The sequence below is a fragment of the Saccostrea cucullata genome, unplaced genomic scaffold (assembly GCF_032062105.1).
Source record: "Saccostrea cucullata isolate Sc308-1 unplaced genomic scaffold, CSIRO_AGI_Scuc_v1 ctg1643, whole genome shotgun sequence".
Taxonomy (NCBI): Eukaryota; Metazoa; Mollusca; class Bivalvia; order Ostreida; family Ostreidae; genus Saccostrea; species Saccostrea cuccullata.
The window spans coordinates 182,448-204,625 of record NW_026924879.1 but is presented as its reverse complement, the minus strand read 5'-3'; the positions used below and the strand labels follow the sequence as shown (position 1 = coordinate 204,625).

The window sequence follows — 22,178 nt, the reverse complement described above, 5'->3', positions numbered from 1 at the left end:
ATTGCTGACCGGTCACACCCGCCGTGTGCTTCTTGTCATGATCAGGAAATAACGGCATTATCCATCTTCAATTCACTGTATTAACAAGGGAATAACAATTGGTATGAAAAACGTCAGTCAGCATTTGACTCGATGATAAACTGCTTTTGCTCACAAGGTCATTGTACGTGTATCCACCACAGAACTTACGAAATGATGACTTAAAACGAGATTGCTGATATTCTTGTTTCATCGAGTTGTTTCTCAATAATTTACCTCGTTTTAGATATTGTTCAAACGTAGAACATGCTCTTGCATATCGAATCAAATGAGATATATAAACTCAGTATGCAGGTGATGAAGCTATATTGCTGCATGAGTAAGGGAAGTTGACGATAGAAAACTTAAAGTCATCACATTTATCATAGAGCTTGGTTGTTAGATTACCATTAACGTCTTCTTCAAGTAAAATGTCCAAGTATCACTGTATACAAAGTGCTAATCGAAAATCTACTTGATTTGGATCACTAGCTATATTTGTTTGGGTCCTTCGAAGTTTCTGTCTGCACATTTAGACAAAAAATGTGCTTTTATATACGTTTTCTTACTGATAATAAAACTACTTCAAACAATATGAGACTTCTTCTTGGTATATTTAAAGATATTCATATTTTTGTTTAGTCTACCCCTCCATAAACATTGAAAGCACTCGTTTTTCACGCATCTAATGGTCATTTTTCGACTAATCATCCTCTGGAATGGACTGTTGACATTATTTCAATAAAACATTTATTGTAATGTTTAATATGATTCTTTATCAAACGTAAGCTATCAAATTCGACCACAAGGTCTTCTTTATAACCTGGCAATTACATCAAATATGCACCTACCCAACTTTTCCAGCGCTATATTATGTTTGCGTAGAAAATATCCAGAAAGCTATCTTTGTTGTCATGACAGCTATACTTTTTTCGAGTATACATATAGCATTTAGGCCTGGTGCAATTAGTAAAATAATTTATTGACGTTACTTTGTGTTTACAACAGTACTGTACAATATTTTCTTCCCAAGACTCCTCTTACATTTCAACAATGGCCCAGTCCGTAGGAGGTCCATGTGTCATATGCTCACCTTGAGCATTTTATGCTCAATCGGTGAGTGTGATACATATGTATTTATATAAATTTTAGAAAAAGTAGTGTGGCCTCTTGGTAAGTTACTTAAGAGAGTACAAACACACAGGTACCTGACGTTACTTATTTTTCTTTTAATAAAATAAATTATACCCCTATCTATAACATTTTGAACCTTTCGTAACATTTTTTTTAATTTCTAATGGAAGCAATTGTAATGACGTTTGTATTTCGTTAATTTATATGTTTAGTTCCATTTTTTCATTCCGGAATAAAGGATTTTTCTCAAGCATAAATTTCTTCGGGAAACGGGAGGGGGTTACATTGTTGTCCATAACACTAAAAGATCCCAACACAAAAATCCTATTTTATGGTTAGGGATGGGGTCGGCTTAATTGGTGGACAAGCTACATTCTTCCATATATATTCTCATTTTTCCTATCAACTTACGACATTCATTCATCAACAAAAACATACTAAGTTAAGAATTTTCATGTTGCTTACCAGTAAACATGTAATATTGTAAAATTTTAAAGATAGATTTCAACTCTTAGACTTTACATATACTCATGGTATTGTAAATATTTAGTGGTATATATATATGCATTCAAAGTTTTGATTTGATAATTTAATGATTACTAGTAATTAGAACGCATTCAACTTCAAATCTTAATGCCGCTTCGTTCATGTACTAATTTCAATTCAGCAAAATAAGCGTTAAGAAGAGATTGCATGTAATAAAAAGAAAACAAATAGTTACCACATTTCTCAAAGAAATGCATGGATCTTTTTTCATAGAAATCGTAACATATCCCTGAAAATCAGTGAACTTCGGTAACTATATTCTTTTAGCGTAGACTGACTGTTAAGAGTTTGTGTTTCTTGGGAAGGAGGGAGGGAGGGGGGTGGGGAGTTATTTTGATATGGTTTCTTTAATATTCTTAAATTTTAGTGAATTTGATAAAATTATCAGCTCTTGATCCCCTAACCTTTATCCGCTTTTTTGGATCTGTCTATGGGGATATAATGCCAAATTTTAATTAACTTTTATATTCATAGATTCTGTTTCAGATTCTTAGTTTTAAGTTCTGATGTCTGATGATAGTGTGAAAATAGGTTAAATATAACATAAGTTGCGTTATAATCTCTTTATCATAGATTTATAAAAGAGAGAAAAAAGTGTACAAGGCGAGGACAATCACTCGCTCTATGACGGAAAAGTTTTATTTTTCTAAAATTATGTTGTCGGTAATATCATCTTCAACATATTAGATTCATATATTGTCCTGAAAGGCATATTGATTGAAAATTGTTTTTAGACTTATTTAGTCGAAAATGGGCACGTTTATATTAAATGATTCTAGCTATAAAGATTTATTTTTAAATATGAACGGACCAGGTATTCTAGTAAATGCATTGTGTTTTTTTAATGGCGTCTGAACCCATTCTATCTAAAAGTTGAATATTTCTGAAATGAAAAAAGTGAGGATAATGAGCATTAATTTATGTCGAAAAATATGCAAACAATACGAACATGTGCGCAGGGCATAAATACAGACCCCCCCCCCCCCGGAATACCAAAGATCCAGAGATTAGAACGGTACCTAGAGCAGTAAGCATCCCTTGTTGATCGGTCACACACGCTGTGAGCCCTATGTATTGATCAAGTGAATGGAACATTTCGTAATCAAATTTAGTATAAAAACAAAAGTCTAAGTGTTGGGTGAGAGAAGTAAGCCAAAACAAAACGAACCAAAATAAATTAAAGGATAGGTTGAAAAACCTTATTTGTCTCAACAAATTCGTTTCTTTTTAAGCAAACTGACACACAAACAACACGAAGACACCGTAGCATATTGTGGTTAACGCATTCAGTCTTACGCCTATCATGAGCTTTGGAAAAAATTCGATTAGTTTGTGAAGCCCTTTTTTCCGTTATACATACCTTTAAAACATAAGTAGAAATATATTACGTGTATTTATCAATAACTTACTAAGTATTTAAAGTATTTAATGACATAAACTCGAGACAGTGTCTTTGGATTATACTCCCACTATATACGGCTTCATTCTTCAAGAATTATTCTACTCAAATAAATCATATCATTTCTGTATCAATCGTGACAAAACGCAAATCAAGTATCGCACAAACACCAGCAATGATAGCATATTTCATCAAATTCTATATCTATTTATTTCTGGTTCACTTCTTTCGACTGATAAATTTTCTCTTGTGATAATAAATGCCAATACCTATTTCAAAACTGTTTAAATCGCGATAATTTTAACAAAAAACAATAAATCTTAATTTCATGCAAATCACAAAAAGGATCCGAAAAAAGTATAGCCATCGCAAAAATATGTTGCAAACATAGTATAGCATTCACTCAAAACAAGAATAGCCCAATTTCTCTAAAAAGCGTAATTTATAGAAATCAGATGATGTTTCGTGGGTGAATTGAGGCGAAAACTAAGATACACTAACTTTTACAACAGAATATAGTTTGAAAAAATTAAGAACAATTGAAATAATGCAAAATGAGCAAAAATCCCATTTTAACTTAGTAAATGAGAATGGTATCGAATTTTTAACTTGTTTCAACTTAAAAACTTTGTCAATTAAATTTACATTGATTCTATAAAGGTTTAATAAGTTTTCTAATTTCTTAATGTTACTTTTACCCATATTTTGCCTGCAGAATTTTCTTTTTTACCCATAATGCATCAGAGTACCCAAAGCAATATAGCAAGTGACCCAAATCAAGTAAATTTTCAATTAGCACTTTGTATACAGTGAGTATGAAACAGATGTGTCAGACTCTGTGGTATCTTTTGTCTCAAGCTCACCAGGATATATCGTATTGATAATTGACAATTTGTCGTCGATATACAAATGTATCTAAATGACGAATTGAAGGCCACAGCAAGTGTTTTCCTCTATTCACGCATAAGATTTTGCACAATTTCTGCTTCATATGAATACAAAAATAGGTCTGCTTATATTGGAGCCCAATTGGTATACGTACCCATGGGATTTCAAATAGATTGTTTGAAGACCTTCTCCCAAATACTACATAGGCATTGTCAATCAGAAACTCAAGCTTCTTTTTAATGTCAACTTCAGAGTTCATGTATGTGCAGACGGAATGTGTTTTAAAAAAATGGTTTTGCAAATGACCATGCAATGACCACTGAAAATATTTATAACAAAATTGACTTAAACCAGCATTCATGTGTATACCTTTCAAATGTTCTTCTTCACCTTATGATAACTGTTCATCAATATTTATAGATTGAGATCTAGAATAATAGTAATACATTATACTAAAAGAATATATTCTTAAACGTGTTTAATCAATTGATTTTGTTTCTGTTCCATGTTTTTTTTATGCTGTCCCCGTATTAAAGCGAAAACTAAGGTTTTAATATCGTCTTTTGTTTTATATGACCACAAATACTTTGGCACTGGTGTGTAATTATGTATGTTCCTATTGATATGTAATCAGTAAGGTAGAAAGATAACAGTATAGGCTCCATATGCCTTAAGCTTTTAATAAGTACATTTTATCAATATGTGCATACATGTACATATTTAGGAACCTAAATCCGAGAACGTTGGAAGGATATTAGTACTTGCCCAAAAGAAGAAAATCAAAACACAATGTGACTCTATTATTTTTTCTTTATTAGCTTAACCCTACCGAAAAAAATATTGCCGTTAACTATAGATAACTATTATTATTATAGTAAATCAAATTTTTTTCATTATGAACTTTAGATGTATTTTTTTAACTTCCTGCAAGTAAATTTTAATCTTAAAATGAACTATTTCTTGTATAACTATTTACATACTTTATAAAAAAAAATTCTCATTGAAATGTAATTTACGATAGATAATGGTACTAAATGATCAAAAAAGTACAAGAGTAAAGTTTTGTAGTAATTTTTTAGTTAACTCTTGTAAAGAACTATATTCGGTATTTCGCATATATTTGCCCCCACAAAAATTATATTTTGAAAAGTTCTTAAAATGTGTTGTATTGTATAAATTGTATGAAAAATATAAATAAACAAAACATAATATACTTTCAAAGTAGGTTATTGACAATTTTTTTTATTTTTTGACGTCACAAACTCGTCGGATTTTGCATTATTTTTCAGAAAAAGGACAAAATGGACAAAATTTCAACAATTTTATTTATAGAATTTATAGAGCGCATGTCTGTTCAGGAACAATATTTGCATATTTAATTGATATTATTATTCTACACATTATATCAAAATATTGAGCCTGAACACACCTGCGCTCGGTGATTTTTACTCAAAATATTGACGCAATTTTAACATTTTTTCTATAAAAATTATGGAAATTTTAGATTTACATAATTTTTCTGACATCATTTCAAACATATGACGTCATTGCTGACGAAAACATTCAGTGCTTTGAAGTCAGCATGAATCCCCCTGATATAAAACATAATCAATTTTTATTCCGTCAAAGTTTGATTTTGGGGGCAAATATTGGTCACTACCGAATAAAGTTTTTTGTGAAAGTGTTTGACGTTAAAGTGAAATTTACGTAAATAAACTACCTTCAACCCTAGCGCATGAGACTGAACAAAACTTTGTCTTTTTTCTGCTATATTAAAGAAATGGAACATTCTAAAAGACCTTAAAAAAGAAATAGTCAGCTTTAAGCTTTCTTTAATTCTTCAACCTTTTCATATAAACTCTATAATTAAAAGCAGATATGCATATTAAGCTGAAACAGAACTCTTCATTACAATAAACGAACTGATCCTTTGTGACTTTATTTCAATAACAGTGACTGAATGATATCAGAGAATAAGGCAGTATTACAAGCTTAGTTGCAATAAACTGAAACCAGATTTTTTTTTATTGACAATAAAAGCGATTTTCGAGGTAAAATGTATTAAAAAAGCTTCTGATCACGTTTCTTAAAAAATGTTTCATTAGTTTCAGCATATTGTAGCTAATATTAACAAAAGACAAGAAAAAAGGTCATTTACTTCGGCTTAAAAATATTTTTCATCATTTTCCTTAATTACGGCGATATTTTCCTGCGTTTCGTGTTTGAAAAAAACATAGTGCATTAAGACAAAGTAAGTACTTCTTTTATTGACATTATGTTTTTGTTTATTATTTATTTCTTATTTAATATGTATTATTTATAATTATCATATAAAGAATTATTAAATGGAGAATATTACTCGTATTAGAAGATATAGAATGGTAAGCACTCAACATGTTGTAACTGAACTCTGTAAACCGATTTTATCAAAATTTAAGGAACATTTGGGAAATAAATCTCTCCATGCTGGTCGCAAAGCTTTCATTTATCTCAAGTATACTACTTGTGGACCTTTGTTATGCACTGACCAATATCACAGGTGAGTCACAAAACCCTCTTAATCGATTAGATATCATGTGCTTGGATACACCATTATTTATCTTTGAAGTTTATACCCTCTCCCACACTCTCTTGCAAGTTTTAATTTCCATATCCATTCCTTATATGTAAACTTATATTAAAATTTATTTTATGATTTCTTATGCTGGAGATTCAATGTACAGTAGATCACTACATTTTCTAAAATCAAACGGATGACTAATATACGCGAAAATGAAATTTTCGCGAGCTCACTGTATCGCTTAAAGTTCAACGCGAAAATGACGTCGGGAATAAAAAATGATTTACAGTATATGGAAAAAACTATTTCTCTGATTTATTATTTTTTTCAAATTATTGCTACCTTTCTATAGGCAATCTCTTTTTTTTCAAGTGTCATTTGAAAAAGATGCATGTGAATCCAGTAAGCGAGCAGTAAGCGACACAACAATATATCACGTGACATATGACGGTTCACCGATTGATTATTTGTTGTGTAACATGATGAAATTCTATGGCGGAGACTCTTCCCTGATCAATGAGTACAGAGTCTGTGTATCTCTACTCCAGTATGACGATCCTGACTGTGCTATATGGTTTGGATACATTACGACACCAGCAGAAACAAGAGTTTGTAGCTTACTTTGTTATTTCACACCGTAAAATAATGTATACATGTAGTTTGAATTTTTTTCACCAATTATCAAAAGATGCCCTTACCTTGGGCCTTTATACCAAAGATAACAAAAAACTTCTATTTAATTATTTATATTTATTTGGCGATATAGGCCACGGCTGCATTAAAACAAATAAGGGAGCCCAGCATCAATTCTTGCCTTGGTGGCGTCCCCACAAATAAAACAAGCATAATGGAGAGCCCTGGGAACAGATGCTCGCCTGCTTGGACAATAATTGCAAAATTCAATCAATTTTGCACCAAGTCATATATTAAGAATCAAGGTTAGGCACTACTGGTGAGCCAAATATCCGCCACGAGCCTATGCTTTGAGCATTGGCTGCGCCACCAGTAGGGTCAGACGGCAGGGGGAAAAAGGGGGGGATTGAAATTTTTAAAATTGGTGATTGCATAACTCATGTTTATGTCCTCAAATATTGTAATTTATGACAATAATCAATATTTGTTAAAATAAAATGACCAGAAAAATAAGAAACTGTGTCAATACAAATACATAGACTCTCAACAGTCTATGAGCAAGAGCAAAAATTGACTTGGTGCATGACAATACAAATAAATAGACCCTCAATAGTCTATTGACAGTAAATAAAATAGTTACCATGACTAAAATCTTAGTCATGGCGCAGCCATGGCCCAATTTCCCCATCTCTTGGGGACACGTGAACTGAGTTATTAATCAAAAACACTTGCAAAGCCTGTTGCAACCTATAAAAAAACAAGTTATTACCCATCTCAGAAAGGTGAATCTTATCTTTAGAAAACATGCCTGTGTTGATCCTATGTAACTCTGGGTACCTGATGTACTTCCCCCCAGACCTTAACAAGTGAGTAGCCACATGGCTATTTACTCTGACTCTTATTCTCTCCATAGCAGACTGGTTGATTCCCCCCCCTCCAATGAAGACGTGGCAGTATTTGTGACCATATAAGCAAAGTTGATGGTAGCAATTTTTCTAATTTTTGTAATATTTCTTTTAATCTGAAACGTAGATCAGCTGACTTACCCCCACTATACCATGGAATGTTATTTCCCCCGCAATGAATAACTAACATGTGAGGAGCATTTTCTACCTTGAGTAATGTTCTAATTTTGGGTAAGATGTCCTCCACCTTCATACCCCCTTTGCCTTGCCAGAATATGGTAGCATTGTGCCGGTCTAATTCTAAGTTGGTGCCAAATACTGATTTTCTGGCATAATAAAATGCATGTTTAACAATGGAGGACCCAATGATCCATATTCTCTTTACACCTACAAAGATTTGACAACAGAAAAATTAGCGAGTTATGAACATATTAATTCCTTATGTACTTGTACAGACACTGAGATTTCCATCTGCCCTTACTAGCAATGTCTTTTTCACTGGCCCCATTAGTCCAGGCAGTTGAGGCTGCGCCTATGCGGAAGGAGTGAGTTTTATAAGTTTGCTTGCTTAACCCCAATTTGTCTAAGGCCATATTGAAAACAGCTGACACCTGATACCTTGTCACTGGACTACCTGAGATGTGGCAAAAAAATGCTGAAGGGATGCTAGGTCTTAGTTGCATAAATGATAAATCTAAGCGCACTGGGCATACTGCCTGTAAAGTGGCTGTTAGTGAAATTGTTGCCCCCCTCCCCTCTTGATCAGTTTTGGAGTGTTTAAGGACAATGAGGATTTTATTGGTCTGTTTGTGATAGGTTACATCCCCGGCTTGAATAGCATGACCAGGGTCATGCACTGAATTTTGAACCAGCTCCCCCATTCTGAAATAACCAAAAAAGGCTGTTGAGAATATGGTTGAGAACAGCATCGTTTCATAATGAGATTTGCATATTGTGGGCAGTAACTTAAGGATGCTGGACAAAATTGTTAAAGTGACCAGTTTACGTTCATCAACCTGGACATTTTTTCTGCCCAGCCCTACCAGGGTTTTTCTGAGTAAGAATGATTGTGTTGGATCAGAAAGGTTGTGAAGTTTACAAAAATAAGATATCCCAGAAATGTACGACTTAACCGTGTTTGGGGAATACTGCTTATACGATAGATAGGAGACAAAATCGACTAATTGATTGTAATGGGGAGGCCACTCTTCTGTGTCAAAATAATGCTTGCGAAAATCATTGAATACATTTAATGCAGTGTTATACAACTTCTTTGTACTGTCAGAGATGGAATAGCTTAAGAGCTCATGAGCTCTATGTCGCAGATCACTTGCCGAAATGACCAGGGTATTAATGTTGGGTGATCCTCTGCCTCTGGGAAGCTGGCTCGGAAACGTGACCATTGCTGTCGAGAGATAGAATCTGCTTTGATATTATGCAGGCCTATGATATGAGTTGCCTTAAACTGGATGTTATGCACTAACCCCTGAAGAACTAACTTTCTGAGCAAACGCATGACCCTTTTTGATTTTGATGTCTTAGAATTAAGAATTGATACCAGAGCCTGGTTGTCAGTGTGAAGAATAACTTTTTTGCCAGCCAATTTTCCCCCCCAGATTTCGAAAGCCATAGCTATTGGTACTAATTCTAAAAATGTAATGTCTTTAATGATCTCTAGCCCTTTCCACTGTGATGGCCATTGCATAAATGCCCATTGCTTACCTAAAATAGCACCACAACCTAACTCAGTGTTCCCTGCACTATCAGTAAACAACTCCATGTCAAAATCATTTGACCAATCTACAGTTCTGTAAGAAGTGACTCCGTTGAAACATTCTAAGAACAGTAGCCAAGTTTTAATATCTGCCCTCATTTCTAAATTGACCCTGCGTTTGTGATGTGGCTCTGACAGCCCACAAGTAGCATCATAAAGCCTTCTAACAAAAGCCCTACCAGCTGGGATAGCCCTTATACAAAAATTCAGTAGCCCTGTAAGAGCCTGAAGCTCTTTCAATGTAACCTTCTTTTTGGATAATGTATACGTTAACTGGTCCTTAAGCTGTCCCAATTTGTCTGATGGTATGCTAATTGTCATTTCTCGAGTGTTAATTTCTAGCCCCAAAAAAATCAAAATATTTGTAGGCCCCACAGTTTTTTCGTGCGCTAAGGGGATGCCCAGCTCATGACAAATGGAACTAAAAACCGACATAAGCCTAGCACAATCTTGGCTACCATCCCTACCTGCTACCAAGAAATCATCTAAATAATGAACCACATTGTTGCTTTTGGCCTGCTTTTTAAGTACCCATTCTAAAAAGGTAGAAAACTTCTCAAACTTGGAACAGCTTACAGAACATCCAAATGGCAAGCACTTATCTACAAATATCATACCCTGAATTTTAAAACCTAATAATTCATAATCTGCTCTGTGAATTGGCAATAACCTAAATGCATTTTTTATGTCTAATTTAGCAATTTGTGCTCCTGGACCTAATTTTGCAAGCATGTCTAATGCATCGTCAAATGACGAGTATTTAACTGAGCAGTGTTCCTTACTAATAAAATCATTGACGCTAGACCCTGTAGGGTAAGACAAGTGATGAATCAATCTGTAAGAACCCCCCTTTTTTTGTACCATGCCCACTGGAGACAGCCTAAGGTTCGGTAGAGGGGGCTGATCGAATGGACCTGCAACTCTGCCTAACATGATTTCATTAATGACCAACTGAATAGCTTCGTACTGTAACCCAGACATGGATTTGAGATTATTACAGTCAGTGGCCACTCGAGGCCCTTCATAACACAACCTAAAACCATATGTAAAACCCTGCAAAAGTTCTAAGGCTACCAAGCCAAGTGGGTAATTTGCTAATAAATCGCCTAATCTCGGTACGTTAATCGGGCTTGCTGCAATATTACTGAGGTCTAGCTGATTGGGTATAAGGTGCTCTAATAGCTGAACTTGGTGCCGCGGGTCTCCTGGGTAGCTGAGGCCGCCATGTTGCTTGCAGACCAGTTGACCTAAAATTCAAACTAGAGCCTGAGGATGTCTTATGTTTAATGTAGGGATGGTTTTGTGAACATATCATACATTCGTGCTTGTATTGACATACAAGTTTATTACATATGCCCTTGTAATTGAATATATAACACTTTAGAAGGGGGGCCTGATGTGAGGAAGTCTGGGTGCTAGGGGGACTGTACATATACAAGACCCATAGCTCCTGATCGACAACAGCAAATGAGAGAGATGGGTTAGCCTCCTTCTTCAGTCTGAACTGGATGTCGTAATCACGCCACCCGAGAGTCTTAACTCTATTTGCCCCTAACCTAATAGTATGAATATATTTGAATAACTGAGCTCTGCTCTCGGGATGGGCTGAGGTATATATCGATGCGTAAATGAGAAAGGCATCTGTCCATACTTGTATGTCATTGATTACCTTTGCTTTAGATTTGGGGGCCAGGGTGAGGCTTCCCTCTTTCATAGAAAAATATCTGGTCTCATCGTTTGGATCGGCCCCATATGAATTTTCAACCAACAAGCCCAAATTGATGTACTCGCCATTAACAATTTTAAGTTTTAATTTATTTGATACTTTATGGCCTAAATCATTGTCGTAGCTTGTCGTTAATGCAAGATAATTGTCATTTATCAAAACGGGTTCTGTACCTTGACTCTGTTCCCGTGTGGCCATGGGGGTTTCCAGTGGCTCTATGGGCATTGGGGGGTTTGTCCCACTCTGCTTGCTTAGGATGTTTGCTACAGCTTCTGACACCTGCTGCAACTGCTCATTAGATAAGCTAAAGGACGGCTGTCCCATGCTTCCACTGGTTTCAGTTTGACCATCTCCTTGACTGGTCTGGGCGCCATCGTTGCGCTTGGCTCGCCTTCTTGGTAATGGCGTCGAATCACGCTTTCTTTTTGGCATTGTCGTTGACTTGGGGTGCTCGTTGAAATTTGTAGCTTACCTTGTTATTTCACACCGTAAAATAATGTATACATGTAGTTTGAATTTTTTTCACCAATTAATGGTAATTATATGTTGGGTACAAGGAATACATACATGTGTATTCGTGATACCGGTATCGTATTTTTTAAAGGAATATTTAATGCATGTTAAGAGGCATTATTAAAACAAGATAGTTTTCCTCGGGGGAGGTCATATTCTCAAACAGATTTTAATGTCCCCTTAGAAGAAGGAAGGGCACACTGATTTATATTTAAATGGATTTGGTATACAGTTTTATCATAAGAATAAATCCTAGTCACGTTCTGTTTTGGGTACGAAAGGACTACAAGTGTATTTCGGACAGAGTTATGCCCGTTGGACTTAAAAAATTCCAATTATTTGCTGTTACCGTTCAATTTCTTTGCAGAAGTTGCACATATTAAAATGAAATACAGTGTAGAGATTTATGATATGAATATCTAGGTCAGGTTTTGTTCTGAGCACGATCGAGCCATTTTCTTCAGAGTTATTTTCCTTTAACTTACACAAATTCTTATTATTTGGGGGAGGGGGCACAAGTGTTCTACAAACATTTCTTGTTTTTTTTTTTTTTTAACAAAAACTTTTTAAAGCAATTATAAAAATTAGGTGCCTTTTCATAAGGTTTCAATCCTCAAAAACCATGTGGGATTTGTCTATCTGTCAGAAGAGTTGATTAAATGTTTTCCTGTATATAGATACTTTCCCTTGTGAATCTTCTTCAGATAATTAGTGGGTATTCTTTCCATTTTAAGAGGGTGCGAATATATGGGGAACAATGTTATTATTATAGATAGAACTTATCTAACTCTTACTTTAATAAGGTTAAGGTCCATCTCCTCACGACTCCTCTAGATCCTTGCATTTTACACCTAATTATGCAAGCATCGCACACCTTTCCCTTAACATGATATAAGGAAATCAATGTTTTATGTAAGATAATAATTTGACAACACAAAAACATGTATCACTCTAATCACTATATGTTGATATTAGCAATTTATTATAAGAATATATATGTTTTAAAGGTTTTCAACTGCACTGTGCGTCCTCCTACCACTTGGTGCCTCGAGGGAACGGAAATGATGAGGATACAAATAAAAGCCCAAACCAATGTGACCTCCACGGAGAACGTCAAATTCCGGATGACCGTTTTTGGAAAATTAGTGACTAACTGTAAGTTGCAATAGTCCTAACAATCCTAATTTAAAATTGATATTATCACAAACTGTCAAAATGTTAAAAAATTAACGGTTCTAATATATGTTTTTGGAAATTTCATCAGCTCTGTAGTCTATGCTTATCAATATGACATATTATGAACGATTATCTCAATATAAGTCTTTCAAAGTGCGATATGATTTCTCTTTAAATTTATATGGAGACTAGACTTTACCCTAAATCAGTTTATAACATGTAGTTTAAACATCTACTCGTATTTTGATATCATTTGATTGGTATCATTTAATTTTACAGACGTACTCATCCTCTCTGGATCAACTGGAGGCAGTGTAGGCGGACTGATTCTTATATACACCGCCGTTAAACTGTTTCTATACATAAGAAAGAATACAAGATACTAGATGATTTTCATTTCGTCTTCATTTGAATGATTCAAGTAGTTTTACAAAAGACTATCAATTAAAGAAATGATGTGTTCTTTGTTAAACGCTTAGATTTCGTCAATCTACATTTTTTTCTAATGTTATTAATATTAATGATTTGATATCTGAGTGGTAAATGTCAAGAAAGAATAAACAAGAAGGTGGAAAATGTACAGTAAAGATAATTTTTCTTAAGAACATGTTGCACTTTAAAATTTATGTGAGTCATACAACATGGTCCAATAAAAGTAAGAACTTCACACTTTTATTACAGTGTATTAGTTTGGTCTTATTTAAATACACAATTTACATGAATAATTTAATAGTCGTTTTAAAGATGCAGCTATCAATTTTCATTCCTTTTTCACTCCAAATAAACCTTGGCGTAATTTAACATACATGTTCATGTTTTTTAAAGTCCATAAATCAAAACATTCATTTGATTTTTGTAATATTCTGTAAAATAAGCAATTTGTACATAGTTTTGCAGATGAAATTTTAGAGACAAAAAATAAATAAAAATGAATCATAAGTATAATATTGCCTTACATACATTTCAGAAAGATAAGAGTTCTATTATGTGATAAGATGACCTAGACAAGGTCAATTCCACAGTTCTCTCAATAGATAACATATTCCGCTCCGTTTTTCAATACATAGCCATACTGCTAGAATCCTGATATGAAATACATGTACGAAGCCCTACTGTTTTCCCTGCTCTCCTTGGGAATCCTTGGGATTTCAATGGGAGAAAATAATCCCCGAAACGTGGTATCTCGAGAGGAGTTTGACGATCTGAAGAGACTAGTTCAAGTTTTATATGAAAAGGTTGAAGTCCAACAGAAAGAAATAACTGCTTTAAAACGTGATGTTAAGGAAAAGGATGAATTTATTGCAAAGATCTCAAAGGAACAACCGGCGAACAGAGATAAAAGGAGTGTACGGGAATCCAGCATAGAAAAGAAGAGCAGTCATGAAGAACGTTCATCTGTCGATATTAACAACAAATGTATGTAGAATATATCGATTGATTGTATACTGTTTAACGTCCCTCTCCAGATTATTTCACTGATATGGAGACGTCACCATTACCGGTTAAGGGCTGCAAATTTAGGCAGATGCTCGGTACTTACGGCCTTTGAGCAGGGAGGGATCTTTATCGTGCCACACCTGCAGTGACACGGGGCCTCGATTTATACTGTCTCATTCGAAGGACCGCCCTATTTAGTCGCCTTTTACGACAAGCAAGGGGGTACTGAGGACCTATTCTAACACGTAGAATATAGAAAACTCTTCTATTTATATAGGAAATATAAAGATATCGTTTTAAAAGTTTTTATTTGAATGTAAATATCGGTAGCTTATATTATTAAATGCCATACGGGTTTTTCGATATATTTGATCTCATAGAAACACTTACATGTATTTGCATCCCGATCAATGCTTTAAAATGATACCTTATCAATATCTGAAACTGATTTTAAAGAAATATTTGTTTCTTAATTTTTTCTACCATAAAGGAAAAATAAAAATGCAATAAACTTATTCTGTAACGATTCTTATTTAACGTTTTAATTAAATCTAAGAGATCAATGAACAATTACATATTTTTCCCCTCTCTTTGGTTACAAAGGGGATTCCTTCCTTCAAAGTTATAAAAAATGATTTATTTAATGAATTCAAACAAAATAGTCGCCCGCTTAGCGCAGTGGTTAGAGTGTCTGCTCTAAAGTAGCGAAATATAGAGTTGATACTTACGTCGCCGGTTTGAACCCCAAGGTGGGACGTAAGACCAGTCCTTCAGATGAAACCGTGTAAACCGAGTTCCCGTGACTCAGTAGGTGCCGACACAAAAAAGACCCCTCTGTTGCAACCACTATTGAAATAACAACCACTATTGAAATAATTATATCAATAGTGGTTGAGAGTGGATTTCAATAGCAAACATAGTTAGTAACCACTATTGAAATGCAACCACTATTGAAATAATTATATCAATAGTGGTTGAGGGTGGCTTTCAATAGTAAACATAGTTAGTAACCACTATTGAAAAACGACCACTATTGAAATAATTATATCAATAGTGGTTGAGAGTGCATTTCAATAACAAACATTGTTAGTAACCACTAATGAAATACGACCATTATTGAAATAACTATATTAATAATTGTTGAGAGTGCATTTCAATAACAAACATAGATAATGACCACTATTGAAGAACGACCACTATTGAAATAATTATTTCAATAGTGGGTGAGAGTGCATTTCAATATATTAACCATAGGTTTAAACCACTTTTGAAATTCGAGGACTACTGAAATAATTATTAAATAGTGGGTGAGAGTGCATTTCAATATGGTAACCATAGCTTTCAACCACTATTAAAATATACTACCAGAATTGAAAGAAAAATTTCACCGCCTCAGCAACTTTTAAAATAATTATTTCAATATACATTGTATTCATTGTTCAATGCACTATTAAAATCAATAATTTAATCCATACTGAAATTTTTATTTCAAAAGTGAACATTATTTCAATAGTGGTTGCAACCTATGTTTGTTATTGAAATGAATCTCACCCAGTATTGAAATAATTATTTCAATAGTAGTAGTATTTCAAAAGTGCTAACTATCTATGTTTGTTATTGAAATGCACTCTCACCCACTTATTTCAATAGTGGTCGTATTTCAATAGTGGTTATTACCTATCTTTGTTATTGAAATGCACTCTCAACCACTATTGATATAATTATTTCAATAGTGGTTGTATTTCAATAGTGGTTACTAACTATGTTTGCTATTGAAATTCACTCTCAACCACTATTGATACAATTATTTCATTTGTGGTCGTTATTTTAATAGTGGTTGCAACACCCCTCCCTTCTCAATGGCCCAAGTACCGAGTATGGGACAACATTTGCAGCTCTCCACTGGCAAGAGTTGGCGTCTCCATATATATGAGTGAAAAATTGTCGAGAGAGGGACGTTGAACAATAATCAATCCATGAATCAATCAAAACAAATCAAAGTGATAGGAAGCATTTTATATATCTATAGAAATGTAAAAAAAATGTTAAACGCCTGATTATTTTGAATTTAATTCAAGAACAGGAAAAAAATAATATGCTCCTTTTCCCCAAGTAAACAATGGTTTAATTAAATATTGCATAGCAGAAATGATACCATGGACATGACATACATGTAAAGTTTTTGTTCAGAAAGATTGCCAAGAACCTGACAACGTCCTCTATTTAAAAAAACATAACATAATTATTGAATCAAATACAAGGAAATCGTAGACAGACTGCTGGATATTCCCTTTAATGCTCTATCATTGTATACTTACATCGATCACATTACTTTTACAGATAGTAGAATAGTTCCCGCCCCTACAGAATCTGTAGTAGCCTTCTATGCCTACATGTCAGGAAACGAAAATAATCCGAGCGCCCATCATACACTTATATATGATCATGAAGTGACCAATATTGGAAACGGGTACAGCAAACATTCCGGAATCTTTACTGCTCCTGTGGATGGAGTTTATGTGTTTACATGGAACACATTCACAGTAACTAATAATGGCGGCCAAGAGTATATGTCAATTGAAATCACTCTCAACAGCCAACCAGTTGGGGCGACGTTCGTACAAGGTGGAGGTGACTACGCAGGAGTAACGGGAATAATTGTACTCTCTGTCCAAAAGAATGACGTCATTTATACGAGAACTCATTCAACGTACGTCCCCCACGGATCTATCCGAAGCGACAACGTAATGAGATCTACTTTCTCTGGATGGTGTCTGTCTTGTCATTAAAAGAATAAAAATAAAACGAAAATAAAGTATGCATATATATGTGTCACATTTATTTAACACATAATAGGAAAACCTTAAGAAGTAATTAAAGCAAATGAATATGAAGTATGAGAAAGCTACAAGGTGTATAGTTCACAAGGTATACTTTGTCGGATTATTTTTTGAAATTTGAAAAATTCAGCTAGATTTGCGTTTCTAAATCTTTAAAACCTTCTTATATTATGAATAATTTTTTGCACATGTGTTTGATTAAGAATTCGAAAATAACACAATAACTATACGTTTTTTTTATAACTATAAGTTAAAGGTGTTATCTATGTTATTTAGTATTAAGGGCACACTGTCGTTGAACTTGTTCTATTTTGTGCCAATCAATACATTAGCGAAACTCTAGCTGACTGCCATAGCAACTTCAGCTTCCAAAGTATTATCTGTAGTGAAAAAGTTTTCAGAAAGTCCAATTAATATTTGGCAACATCATTAACAACCGTTGTTAGTTAAAACGCAACAAGAAAACATGTCAATGGATGCCCTATCTGTTCATTGAGCATAAAATATATTTTTCTAACAAATCTTAAAAAAAGGATATGTTTCGTTAGATCAAAATGAAACTTTAGCGAGTTATCACAATAATCTAGAATTACTTCAATTTGGGAGACTAATTTTCTGTCATTATATTTGTAACTTAACCAACGATTCTTTGTATAACGATATTTAGAGTTTTATTTACACAAGTCCTTCAAAATTCTAACAATAATCCTTTAAAACTTAATCTTTCTTAGAAATTTACTCTTGAGCAACCGATCATTTACATGCTATGATGATATAATTTGTACAAAATTGATCGCTTTTAAGTCAACAAATAATTTTCATCACACTTTTTCTAAAAATATCCTATCAAAGGGGATAAATACTCGTATTTCATTGTTACTTTAAATTTTAGTGTAAAAACTATTTTCTTAAAATATATATTGAAAAGAATTTTTCAAATTAAAAATGAATCATATGCTCTATCATACTGATACAGCTTTGAATATGGCTGTACATGGCAAGATAGTCGTGTCATTGATGCTATTTGTTTTAAATCACCAGCGATTTGATCTAGTGTCTCGGAGTGAGGAAGCGAACCTTAAATCTCGGATTTGTATCATGTGAAACATAAAATTCCTAGTTTCAATCATAATTGTAAATGTATTGAAAATGTTTAAAGTATTGTTAATCTTTGAAAAAGGACTTGAAACTGCATGTTTAAAAATGAATAAAATACTAAAAATTGATTTCCTTGGATTAGTAGCATTTAAAATTCACTAATGTACTATTTCGCTTGTTGGAAAACGTTACCAAAGCCCCCCCCCCCCCCCCCTAAAAAAAAAAACGGCCAAATTTTTCTGACGAGTGCAATTTTTTTTTTTACTTACCTAAATTAGTCAATCTTGGAAATAGGATGGGTTCATAAAAAATCCTTTTCCAGAAATGTAGCATGGTGTCACAACCTGATTTCCCTGTCTTAAGAACGCTTATCCAATTTGGATATAGAATGGACACCTTCTTATAATCATATTTAATATGCTAAAGGTCAAGAGTTTAGGGATTTACTTATTATACTATTTTATAATATATTCAGCTATTTTCTTGCCGTAACTTACTTGCGATATTTCATAATAAATTGCTGAAGCAAAGACACATAATTCTGTTCTACAGCTTGCTTTCAATGGACAACACAACAACCCGCATCTCACTTCTTTCACTAAAACAATTCATCAAATTAATAATTAAACTTCATGAAAGCCCTTTGTCATCATAAAAATTTCATATATTACTATATGCAAAGGAATTTCCAACTGGTACGTTAAACTTTACAGTCTTACAGGCTGTGTCAACATTTCTATTGTCACAAATCGCTTACACATAGGCGTAATTTACACATTGTGAAGTCACAATCATGACGCAAAAACATACTTTGTCCTGCCTCTGATAAATATCTTGAAATTTCATTGGCTTAGAGTTATACTGTTTAAAACGATGTTATGCTGTCTACACACCTTACACTGCTAATGTGCCACCTCCACGTGATTAACCCACCATATATTAATATTTACCAAGCACACATCATCAATAATTATACTGTTTTCACGTGACCCCGCAAGAAGCTTCATAGCTGACGTTTCATAGGACCCCACATAATTCCGTACAGTCCCTCGAAGTATCTACATAACTAATATTATCATGTGTTATTTATGGAACTTCTATATGATTATATATGTACCAGATTGCATTCTGATCTGAATTGTTGCTGTATTAATGTAAATATATTTCTCGAACTTCCTGATCACCCCTCGTACATTTCTACTTCTTTGAAAACAAATATCATTTAAAGCTCATCTGAGCTGAAAGCTCAAGTGAGCTATTCTTATTACATTTTGCCTAAAGTCTGTCTGTCCAACCGTCTATCTGCCTGTTCATCTGTTAATTTTTCACATTTTCGACTTCTACTCCAAAACTACTGGGTAATTTCAACCAAACTTGCAAAATACCATCCTTGGGTAAGAGGCCATGCCTTCATTTAAGGTGAGATAATTTAGAAAAACTGAAGAATTTTTTGGCATAATTCAAAAATCTTCTTCCCAAGAACCACTAGGTAGGGAAATATGAACCTAGTGTGGAAGCTTTCTCGGGTAGTGTAGATTCAAGTTTGTTCAAACCATAGCCCCCAAGGATATGTTGGGGCCACAAAGGACAATCAAAATTTTACATAGGAATATTTAAGAAAAATATTTGAAAAATCTTCTCAAGAACAGCAAAGCCATTAATTAGTACTAGTGGTAATATTGATCAGGTAGTGTTGTTTCAAAGTCCTCAAATCATGATCCCCATGTGTAAGTTGGGACCATAGTGTAACAATAAATTTAACTAAAAAATAAAAAGAATCTTCAAATACATGGTTGTTCATATCTATACGAAAGCATCCTCAGGTTGAGTAGATTCAAATCATGTTTAAATCATGACCCCGGGGGTAGGTTAGGGAAAATAAAATTTCAAACTTATAGGAAAAAAAGCTACAGTAAGTAAAAGAAATACATAAGCATTTTTAGTAGATTCAAGTTAATTCAAATCATCCCCTTTTTACCTTTTAGCGGACCACACGTATTGAAGCTTTTAAAAACTGTAAAGTATTGAGTTTTGCCTTTTTCCTAGCCACAGTGCTCAGATCTGTAGTGTTGCCCATGAGCCACTTGTTTATTGCTTTGCAATTGATAGAAACTTCAAAATTTTCAACATTTTTTTCTAATTTACTTAATAACACATAAGTTTTCAAAAGTCCTGTGCATTAGGAAGAAAATCCTTATGAATGATATGTGCAACCGTAAAAGCACTTAATATACTTAACTATCTGAGGTCTATCGTAAATATGACCCAGATCTACATGTAATTCTTAAAAGATAAGAAAGCACACCGTTATTTCCATACGTTTCCATACTACAAGGAGTATCATGGGATTCAAAAAATTCGTGATATTTTCCATCCTCTTGTCGGGAATCCTTGGAATTTCATCGGAAGAAAATATTCATAGGAGTGTTGTTTCTCGGGAGGAGTTTGAGGATTTGAAAAAGCTTGTTCAATTTTTAAATAAGAAGGTTAAAGGCCAAGAACAGAGACTGGTAGAACAAGAGATTGAAATTAACACTCTAAAACGTGATGTTAAGAAAAAGGATGAACTCATTACAAAAATGTCAACGATCTCAAAAGAAAAATCTGTGAGTAAAGAAGAAATGGATTTACGGGAACACAATATAGCAAAGAGGAGCGATAGTGAAGATAGTCTACCTGGCAACTTTAAACGAAAATGTACGTATTCACAAAATTTATCCCCCCTCAATTATTTTTTTTAATTTTGATTACATGGACTGGCTTTTGCCATGTTTCTTTAGCATACAAGACTAGTTTGATTTTACTACTATATAAACAAAACAAATAAACTATATAACACACAATATATAAACAAATCCATTTTAATATTTGCAAAATGCACAGATTAAATACATTATTATATACATTCATAAAATCCCTTTCGAACAGTGAGATGGACTGTCGAAAGGTCCACAAACCCTACAATGTGCTTTCAGAGATCAAGAAAAATAAATAAGTATGTCAAATGTTTATAAATTATTTACAAACTTATATATCAGTTTGTATGTTTTTTACAGTCAACAGAATTGTCCCAGCTCCCACAGAATCTGTAGTGGCCTTCTACGCTTACATGTCATCAAACGAAAACAATCCAGGCGCCCATCATATACTAATATATGATCATGAAGTAACCAATATTGGAAACGGATACAGCAAACATTCGGGAACCTTTACTGCTCCTGTGGGAGGAGTGTACGTCTTTACATGGAACACATTCACAGCTACTAATATTGCCGGTCATGACTATATGTCAATTGAAATCACTCTCAACAGCCAACCAGTTGGGGCGAACTTCATAGGAGGTGGAGGGGATTACGGAGGCGTCACGGGAACGGTTGTACTCTCTGTCCAAAAGAATGACGTCATTTATACGAGAACTCATTCAACCGAAGTCCCCAAGGGATCTATCAGAAGCGATAACGTAATGAGGTCGACCTTTTCTGGATGGTGTCTATCTTGTAATTAAAACAATGAATATAAATTGAATATACA

The 22,178-nt window shown here is 33.9% G+C and overlaps 4 protein-coding genes across 5 annotated transcripts; 3 read left to right on the top strand and 1 right to left on the bottom strand.

Annotated features, from left to right (window-relative positions):
- Positions 1 to 6,927: 6,927 nt before the first annotated feature.
- LOC134267497 (uncharacterized) lies at positions 6,928 to 13,690 on the top strand. Of its 2 annotated transcripts, none has more exons than XM_062749696.1 (3): positions 6,928 to 7,153; positions 13,104 to 13,251; positions 13,552 to 13,690. In XM_062749696.1, the coding sequence occupies exons 1-3, from the start codon at positions 7,025 to 7,027 to the stop codon at positions 13,656 to 13,658; spliced, it is 384 nt and encodes a 127-aa protein (XP_062605680.1). In that variant the 5' UTR covers positions 6,928 to 7,024; the 3' UTR covers positions 13,659 to 13,690. The 2 variants fall into 2 exon arrangements, with proteins under 2 accessions (XP_062605680.1, XP_062605681.1); XM_062749697.1 differs by having other exon boundaries at positions 6,928 to 7,157.
- LOC134267505 (uncharacterized) lies at positions 10,212 to 12,015 on the bottom strand. Its single transcript, XM_062749704.1, has one exon. The coding sequence runs from the start codon at positions 12,013 to 12,015 to the stop codon at positions 10,999 to 11,001; it is 1,017 nt and encodes a 338-aa protein (XP_062605688.1). The 3' UTR covers positions 10,212 to 10,998.
- Positions 13,691 to 14,287: 597 nt separating the features above from the next.
- LOC134267496 (complement C1q-like protein 3) lies at positions 14,288 to 17,505 on the top strand. The gene is made up of 2 exons (XM_062749695.1): positions 14,288 to 14,688; positions 17,050 to 17,505. Exons 1-2 carry the CDS (start codon positions 14,361 to 14,363, stop codon positions 17,496 to 17,498), a joined length of 777 nt encoding a protein of 258 aa, XP_062605679.1. The 5' UTR covers positions 14,288 to 14,360; the 3' UTR covers positions 17,499 to 17,505.
- A 3,454-nt stretch (positions 17,506 to 20,959) lies between these two features.
- On the top strand, positions 20,960 to 22,178 carry LOC134267495 (uncharacterized). Its single transcript, XM_062749694.1, has 2 exons — positions 20,960 to 21,344; positions 21,704 to 22,178. Exons 1-2 carry the CDS (start codon positions 20,990 to 20,992, stop codon positions 22,150 to 22,152), a joined length of 804 nt encoding a protein of 267 aa, XP_062605678.1. The 5' UTR covers positions 20,960 to 20,989; the 3' UTR covers positions 22,153 to 22,178.

Bases quoted from the DNA above. Each gene is read 5' to 3' on its own strand.
- LOC134267497 (XM_062749696.1), top strand. From the start codon at position 7,025: ATGATGAAATTCTATGGCGGAGACTCTTCCCTGATCAATGAGTACAGA. The intron at 7,154-13,103 runs GTTTGTAGCTTA...TATGTTTTAAAG, and splicing joins CGACACCAGCAGAAACAAGA to GTTTTCAACTGCACTGTGCG. The intron at 13,252-13,551 runs GTAAGTTGCAAT...TTAATTTTACAG, and splicing joins TGGAAAATTAGTGACTAACT to ACGTACTCATCCTCTCTGGA.
- LOC134267505 (XM_062749704.1), bottom strand. From the start codon at position 12,015: ATGCCAAAAAGAAAGCGTGATTCGACGCCATTACCAAGAAGGCGAGCC.
- LOC134267495 (XM_062749694.1), top strand. From the start codon at position 20,990: ATGGGATTCAAAAAATTCGTGATATTTTCCATCCTCTTGTCGGGAATC. The intron at 21,345-21,703 runs GTACGTATTCAC...TGTTTTTTACAG, and splicing joins TGGCAACTTTAAACGAAAAT to TCAACAGAATTGTCCCAGCT.
- LOC134267496 (XM_062749695.1), top strand. From the start codon at position 14,361: ATGAAATACATGTACGAAGCCCTACTGTTTTCCCTGCTCTCCTTGGGA. The intron at 14,689-17,049 runs GTATGTAGAATA...TTACTTTTACAG, and splicing joins TGTCGATATTAACAACAAAT to ATAGTAGAATAGTTCCCGCC.